This window comes from Onychomys torridus, chromosome 12 (genome assembly GCF_903995425.1).
Source record: "Onychomys torridus chromosome 12, mOncTor1.1, whole genome shotgun sequence".
Classification (NCBI taxonomy): domain Eukaryota; kingdom Metazoa; phylum Chordata; class Mammalia; order Rodentia; family Cricetidae; genus Onychomys; species Onychomys torridus.
Window position 1 is genome coordinate 8,168,061 of NC_050454.1, and position 8,832 is coordinate 8,176,892.

An 8,832-nucleotide genomic window follows, 5' to 3' on the forward strand; every position below is an offset into this window, starting at 1 on the left:
CTGGCTGCTCAGAAGATATGGCTTTAATCCTCAGCACCCACATGGCAGCTTACAACCATGAGTAACTATAGTCACTGGGAAACAACACTGTTGGCCTCTAGGGGTACTGCATACATGTGTTTCACAGACATGTGTGCAAGCAAAAACACCCATGTGCACAAAGAGTAAAATACAATAAATATTGTAATAAAAGCAATAAAAGAAATAATAAAAGAGGTGCTAGGTGTGTTTAATCAGATTTGAATGTTAGAAAACACACATGAGGGTTGAATTATGTTACCTTATAAATATGTTCTATTTTTATGTTTTTATGTATGCATTCAAACTGGTGAACCAATAGGGGCTGGGGATACAGCTTGGTTTGTAGAAATGTTGCCTAGCATAAGAGAAATGCTAGGTTTGGTCCCAGCACTGAATAAACTGGACGTGGTGGTGCTTGTGTGTTGATCGTAGCATTAAGGAAATGGAGGAAGAAGATTAAAAAGCCAAGGTCACTGTTGCCTGTATACAAGAAACCAGGTCTCAAGGAAAGAATAAAAAAGAAAAGAAAGAAAATACACTAGTAATCGTTCAACCACCCTGAGTTAATAAAACCTGACGTTAATCATAACTTAATAGTTATTAAAATTACTGGGCTTTAAAGTAGCTTCCCTTGTAGGCATGAACTAGAGTCCTGATTCCCCCAGACTTAGGCAAAACTATCCTGCTTAGTGGTCACTTGTAATCCTTGCACCTGGGAGGCAGAGATGACATCCTCAAGGCAAACTGGTTAGCTGGACTAACTGACACTGTCAGGCCCTGGGTTCAGTGAGAGGCTCTGACTTGAAGAAAAGTAGAAAGCTATTGAGGGAGACCTCAAACATTAATATGAAACCTCCATGTGCACACATGTGCACATACCTCAGCACACACATGTGCACCAATACAAGTTTGAACCCATGCCCATACAACATATATACAAGTAAAATTTATTTTTTAAATGTGCATTTAAGCTTATGTGATTTCGAAAGGTAAGCTCCTTTCAGAAAAGGATCCTGGACATAAACTGCTCTGGTGGCAGCAGTAACATAATCCATGTGAAGTCTGCTCTGTAGCTGTCGCTTAAGCACGTATAGAATGTTTACATTTATAGTTCTCTACATTCCTGTAGTCATGCAAAGGAAGAGACAATCTGTTCTTGGGAGGTAAATATCTGGTTTTTATTTAGTCAGTTCAAATCATTTTTAGGGGTGTTTTTGTTCAGCCTTCAAAGTTGTTTGCCCCTTTTGAACACTAGCATCGTTGATAGCAGCTAAAACAGGGCACTCTGGGATGGCTGTTTCTAAAGTTTCGTTAAAATGGAAAACAAGTTTGCAGAATATAATAGGTCCTCTGAAGACTCGTGGGCATATTGAAAGTGAACAACCAAGTGATCTTTTACAGTGGCTGTTAAGAATTACTGTGGAGTCGCAGAGACATAGATCCATATGTCTTCTGTGTACTGAAAGGAACACTTATTCTATTCACTTGCTAAAATATTGTGTCTATGAGAAAATAAATGAATGAGGAATTTATGAAACTATTTCTTAGTATAACTCTCCCATACTTCACAGGTTTGTGAGGGTGTGCATTTTGCATAGCATCTGCTTCCTCTTTCACATTTAATCATGATGGAAAGGTTTGGTAACTATTTGCATAGACAGAGTTAGTGTAAAGGATAGGACAAGATGGGTTTCCATGGTCAGTATGTGTAATGCTTCAGCGTAGCGATTGCACCAGTCAACAACAATAACAGCAATATCAACAACAAAACAAACAGCAAATTCTCATGAGGAGCTTGGAGTATCCACTGTCAATGTTCCAATTTCTTTTGTTATTGCAAGTTTTTTTTCTCTTCCTTGTGGGACTTAAGGATAGATCAGTCAGTAGCTTGGATTAATTTCAAGTCAGAAACTCCAGAGGGCGTGCTTGTGCACACTGCAGAAACTCCAGAGGGCGTGCTTGTGCACACTGCAGAAACTCCAGAGGGCGTGCTTGTGCACACTGCAGAAACTCCAGAGGGCGTGCTTGTGCACACTGCAGAAACTCCAGAGGGCGTGCTTGTGCACACTGCAGAAACTCCAGAGGGCATGCTTGTGCACACTGCAGAAACTCCAGAGGGCGTGCTTGCGTATACTAACAGCCCAGTGAGGCTGAGGCAGGAGGAGGTTGTCTTCTAAGCCACTTGGGAAGAAAACTTGCCTGAGGAAAGAAAAACAAAACAAAGTTTCAACCCCAGGATTTTATACTGAAAATGCCAGTGACTATTTTAGTTTTTACTATAGAAATGTTTAAAATGTTTACAAGTCTCTTTTACTTTCTAGCACATTCATATGAATATTATGATCTTTATCTGCACTCATCTTTTCATTACTTCATACTTAGATCTAAGAGAAACAGTCTTTAAGAGTGAAGATTTCTTTGTTATTAGAAAGCTTACAGTCTAACAGATTATTAAATGACATTGGTCAAAATACTGGGTATGAAAAGCCTAGCAAGCCACTTAGCCTGACTCAGGTGCAGGCAACCAGAGGATGAGGAACTCTTAGCAATCTTACTAATTAAAAATATAATTTTATGAGAAGAGAAGGAAGCAGGTAATTGTAACAGAAGAACTACCAAATAAACTCTTGATTAGTAAGAGTTTTTCCATCTTTAACAATAAATATTACTAACTTGGAAACAGTCTCTCCATTGCAACATAATGATTGTGTAGGAAATAGTAAGTCTACATGTATTCTTGTACCACCCAAGGAAGTGCACTGTGAAACAGTCTCTCCTAAAAATGGCTGCATAAACAAGATCTGAACAATAGCAATATCAATGGGCATGTTAACATGGAAGGGAGAGGACTGTTTGCTGGGTTCCACCCCAAACAAAGAACAGCAGGCAACTCTTGACTGCTGGGAGGAGGGTTAGTCTCTCCCAGGGATGAGCCCCGCCCCCTGCTGGTTGTCCAGTGCAGGTAGTCAGCTGGAAACCATAAGCACAGAGACAACACAAACAGACTCAGCAGGTTGTATTACACACAGGTGTGTGTGTGTGTGTGTGTGTGTGTGTGTGTGTGTGTGTGTGTGTGTATACTTGTGTATACTTTATATGTGTGTTATATATGTATGTAACAAATAAAAGCAAAGGAAAAGTGACTACCAACTTGAGAATGGGGAGGGCGTGTCAGGGACTGGAGGAATGAAAGGAAGAGGAAAGTGATGTTAAAGTTAAAATAGATAATATTAAAAAAAACTGAACAGAGCAACATAGCAAGAGAACTGAGGGTACCTTAGACTTGCTTGTCCCTGCATGGACGTCCAGTGCTTTTGTCTTCAAGTTTGGGGTCCCTGGTGAGATTTAGGAAAAACTAAGGAGACCTCTCTGCTCCAGTGAGAAGCGATATGCTTTTCTTGGTCTTGGGTCTCCTCTTTAGGCCTTTGTCTCTCAGTTCTTCTTAACATGTCTCAAGTCCCTTTCTAAGGTGTTAGGATGTCAGTTAACATTGAGAAAACAGACAGACGACAGAGACAGTGTTTGTAGACACATGATTCAGAAGGAAAGTATTGCTGTGCTTACTGTGTTTTTATGCATGAACAGGGACAAACATAAAAACATACCATTAAAAATGTACTTTCAAGTGACATTTGAATGTTGCAATATAAGGATAAAGAGATCATTCTAGCTGGCCCTTGGTTCTCGTACTGTGTTGCTCTGTTGGATGTTGGGCTGCACAGAGCACACATTTGACTTACTGCTTCCATTTGCGAACAATACAGACACACATGTCATATGTGCAGGTCTGCTCTTCCTGCTGATAAACATATCAGAGCACTGTTTCTGAAATCTGATGGTTAACAACTGTGTTTTCTGTGCTAATCAAGTGTTTTCACTTGGGTCAGCCCCTCACCTCACTCACCATGCTTCCTTCCATGCATGGCTGTGCTGTAGGTTCACACTGAGATATATAGAGTTCTCCCTGTGCAGACAAGGTGTCATTTCAAGTGATTTCTGCTAGGGATAAGTGAGGAAATCCAAACATAATTGCTTCAATTTGTAGATTCCCAGTCAATTTTGTACCAACCTGGCTACAACTTTTCAAACCTTAATGTACTTACACCTTATTATTATATAAAAAATCCAATAGTATGGATATAATATTAATATATTCTAATCTGGCTCAGTGTTTTAATGCAAAATTTTGACTATGCCTTTGGAAAATTAAATGGAATTAAACTGGTCTTTCTTTTCATTTTCATCAGTGCCAAGTATTTGCAAAATTCTATATTAAATTTTTTAAAATTTCCTTTTCTGACACTGTTTCTCTTTGACATAAAACCTTGTCCATGGGTTGCACAGAAAGTGCCATGTGTTTTTAAGATGGACTTTGCCACCTAGTGGATAAAGAACCCCATTGTTCATGAATGTTCTCCCATTCTTGCTCGGCTCTGCCCTCTCTGAGTCCTTGTTTTCTTCTTTACTTAGCTTTATTAAGTATTTATTTAGTCACTTCTTTCTTTCCTTGGTAAAATATGGCAAAATGAAGTAAGTGGCAGGCCATATCTCATTTACATTTGCTTCTGTAGCACACTGCCTCACCCATGTTAGCTATTGGGAAAATATGCTTAGTGAGTTATAGGCATCAAGAACAGTAAGACAGAAATAATTTATTCAAGGACGTGCAGCTGCCCAGGAACTAAGCTGAGAATTCTGAAATGCGGTGGCGTTCCCACTCAACCAAATAGCTTTTGCCATGTTGCTCAGTGAGAGATGGAACTGTAGTAAATATCACTTAGAGGTTTTACATTCTGACTCCCTGCAGACCACCACCACCTACAGTGATGGGCCTTGAGGATCTGGACCATCCCCATTTTACAAGCCAGCACAGTGCCACTCGTCATTTCTCAAAGTCAGAGTCCTCACATAAAGGTAAGAAAGGAATCACAATCTGTGTGATCAAGCTTGCGCTCGTGCAGTAGGAACTGAAACACTGTCTTCCAGTTATGGGAAAAGGAACCCTCTTCCTCTCAGCAGCTGGTGAAACTCCCGGGAAGGCAGCAGTAGCTCGCCTTAAATTCCATGCCTGGTTTTGGCATCTGCACTCTTTCCTCCCTGTGGAAGTCACATCAGTGGAGGGAACTGCAACCCCCACTGGGATTGGTTGGCTACTCTATCTGCACAGTTGAAACAGCTGAAATCTGAAGGCTGAAGGTTTTCAATACTGACACAGTCTTCAGTTTCGGATTTTGGATCATTTCAGATGTAGATTTCTCCTACTGGTGTGCCTCAGCTGCCAGTCTGTAGCCACATAGATTAGAAGGGAGAAATTAAGGATAGTCTATACATACATTTCAAAGAAAAGTTCTGAGACCTAAAACAGTTTTGATTCAAGCGTGTTGATGATATACATCACTAACAGTGGGAATTAGGTTTACAGTGTGTGCACATACATGCCACACAGCTTCTGTCAGGTGAAAGGGCAGTGAGGGAAAGGAGGGAAGAAATGGAGAACTGTGGGGGATTCATAACTATCCAATGGGAGCGTAGTTGGTTGCATTTGCTTTTCTACGCACAGAGACACACGCACACAGTTGTCAGTTCCTCAGTGACAGAAAGAGTTCCTTTTTTAACTTCCTTGGCTACAAAAGATTGGTAGTAAAATAACTAGTCCAGAATTGTCAGTTATGAGGGAGGTCTGTGTGTGGTGCTCTGCTGTAGTCCCAACACTCCAGAAGATTGGGATTGGCAGGCAAATACAGTGAGAGACCTTGGGAGGTGGGGAGCAAATGAAAGATGATCGCAGAACAAGTTACAAACCTTAGGTCTGAATATTTGATGGAACTTACATGAAGACTTCTTCGGTGATATTTGTATCATTCTTTTTCTTTTACTGATATTTTCATCATCTCTGGTGCAGCTGGTTGCTTGTGGGTTTGCTTTTTCTTCAAGCTGAATGTATATCATTTAGGGGCAGAGTGTTTTTCTGTCTTCCACATACATTTGCTGCCAAGCATTAAAATGACAGTATGGTTCTATACATGAGTATTTTATGTGCATAGACTTTCAACAAAAAAGCTAAGAGGAACCACTTGCAATATATAGAGATCAGGATAAATCTTGGGTAGGGAGACAATGTTTCAAAAATTGTATCATTCTTCAATTTACTAAAATTTATTATAAAGAACTTACAAATGAAAAAACGTTACACAACAAAATTAACCATATCCAATATTTATATATTTCAATGAAATGGTATAGTTAGAAAGCTTTCAGATGTGGAACCTCACACTGGAGTTTGTACTTTCATTCTCAAGTGTTTACTTTGCACTTTGGCACCATCAAGAAATGAAAAATCCATGACAAAATTGAAACTAGAAGGACAGCTTTATGTTCTTCCCTGACTCAAGTGCCCATTACCTACATTTTAATTGTTTTTCCCTTTTTCTCCTCTCCCCAGGTTTCCATAATAAGCAGTAAAACAAAACAAACTGTGGGATCTGCCTTGAAAATGGACGTGCTGTAGCGGATATTAACTGAATGATACAAAATGCATTCCACGTTGACTGTTCTCCGTCTATGTGCCATTCCTGGGAGTTGCTATCCAGTGTTTTCCTGACTATAAAAAATTTCAGTTCACTTCAAATGTTTTGGTTATTCTGGTCACTTGGGCAGTGTAAGGAAATATAGCTTCTGAATTTTGGCCACCTCTTCTCTGAATAGGTTTCCTGGGATGTAATTAGAACTGTGTGAAATGACACTTGCTAGGTATAGGATATTGGCATCTAGGGACTAGGGTTTACTAAGCAATTAGAAGTGTACTTTATCAAGTAAATCATAACATTTTGATCAAAGAAAGTATAGGAAAGGATATGAAATAGCCGCTTCGTTGTTTTTAGTATGATACTTTGAAGGCTATAGTCTTTGGTTTTTATCCTCTTCAGAAAAAGTAGAATCACCACAGTAAAATATAGGGAGAAATGCCCAGAGCAGTGGAAGTCGTTGGTTATTTTGATTGCATGGATTGGAGCAGGAGAGGCTCTGGAGAGCCGTATGACCCATTAGGAAAGTTGCTTTGGGATCATTCTTGAGCACTGTGCTGCTGTTTCCTCAGTAGCAAGTCTTTCTGAAGGCTTTAGGCAATGCATCATGTGCTAATATTTACTGGTAAAAACCTTAATTATCTGATATTTTCACTCAGGTTCATGAAGAATCAACTGAAAATTAAAGAAAAAAATAGCCTTGCTTTTCTAATTGAGTTGTGGAGCAAAAGGAAATAGGACGGTTTTCCTAAGAGTTGATGCCGTCAGTCTTACTTGCTGTCCCCATCACGTGTCTCGTTCCTAGGATGGAGCAATTCTATTGGCAACCACTCAGTGAGGTTTCACGCACCTGTCGTAATTAGACTAATTCAACATGAAGTTGAGTTTGATGAAGTGAGTCGTTATCCAGGTATATAGCTCTCCTTTGATGTTGATGGCCATTGTAGTCCTTTCCACAAGACCTTGAACTCCCCTTTAAAACTTCAGTCTTTGGCTGGCTGCTAATTGATAGAAGTGTTTATTTGTCCATACCACTTCCTTAATATAAACGCCAGCCAAGCCGTATCTGATTAACACTCTCCCAGCTGGACTTGCTGGACTTTTCACTGTATGGGTTTTTATTGTTGTCATTTCAATAAGCTGTTTCTGTAGGAAAGAAGAAAATAGGTTGCTGAGAGAGAAATCATTGAGGGACTGTCTGCCTTCCATTTGCCTTGTCTTTCCAGAGGGTTTTAACTTGGGGAGGATTCTGGGAGGCTGCTCGCAGCAGGTCATAGTTAACATATGCAGCAGCAAAGAGTGAAGCTGTGGGCAGGTGCTAATCTGAGAAGAAGCAAACAAAGCGGAGCAAACACTTTGGGAGAGTGAAGAAGAGGGAACTTAGAGGCCTGAGTGTGGCTGTGAAATCCATAGAGGAAGGGCTTCCTTCAGACAGATGGAAAGCCCAGCCTTAAGTCAGTCTGCACAGTGGTTTCCATAGCAAAGCTTAGTCTTGTTGCCTTTGCTAAGGCTCTATCTTTCTTTATCTGCCCAATGATTTTACATCATGTTTGTTAAAGGTATTTTGTAATGGTAACCTTAAAAAGTATAGTTGCATTTTTATTTGATAATTAGACAAAACAGGCAACATCTTTTGCCATATTTTTGTTTTATAAATGTTTATTTTTCTATCTCATAAAATGGTCACTTTTACTTTAAAAATGCATTTTTTTTTTTTTTTTGCTTTTCATGTACTTCAATTCATCCTATTTATTATTGTAAAATGGACAAGTTTCAGTTGAAAAATGCCAAGCCAGAATGCTATAGGCTTACCGGTTGTGGTGGATGGCCAAAGGTGGTGCTGCCCTGGGATAGCCAGCATAACATCAGTATTGGAACCCTTGTTCCTTTTTAACAGTTTTTTTTTTAAGGAGTAGAATTTTAAACTATTTTGTTTATTTTTTGTAAAGTAAACAGATTTTTAAGAGTATCAGTAATTATTTACCTATGACTAAGAAGATAGAAAAATGTTCTGAATTATTCTTGCTGTTCTCAAAGTTTTGCTGTCACTCAAGTGATGCATCTGTGAGATGACAGGAGCAACCAATAGTTGTTAATGAACTGCCACTTTTCACTGTGCTTTCTGCTTTCCGATCTGTCCTGTTGATACACAAGTGAAAGCATTCATTGTGTTCCTCCTGTTGTGTAAGTACACGCAGCTCAATTATTAGTCCAGACTGTATTCTCCTTTGCCGTCAATACATAGACAATGTATTCTTCTGGCCTTGAGAATTCCTTTGTTTCTAAA

The 8,832-nt window shown here is 39.5% G+C and overlaps 1 protein-coding gene across 3 annotated transcripts in view; it reads left to right on the forward strand.

The window, feature by feature from the left end:
* Window positions 1-7,248, forward strand: part of Ccdc50 (coiled-coil domain containing 50) — a 66,675-nt gene extending 59,427 nt beyond the window's left edge. For all 3 annotated transcript variants that reach the window (XM_036203615.1, XM_036203613.1, XM_036203614.1), the window contains 2 exons: window positions 4,829-4,935; window positions 6,464-7,248. In XM_036203615.1, coding sequence (XP_036059508.1) covers window positions 4,829-4,935; window positions 6,464-6,483 — 127 coding nt within the window. In that variant the 3' untranslated portion in view covers window positions 6,484-7,248. The remainder of the gene's footprint in view (window positions 1-4,828; window positions 4,936-6,463) is intronic.
* The last annotated feature ends 1,584 nt before the right edge of the window (window positions 7,249-8,832 follow it).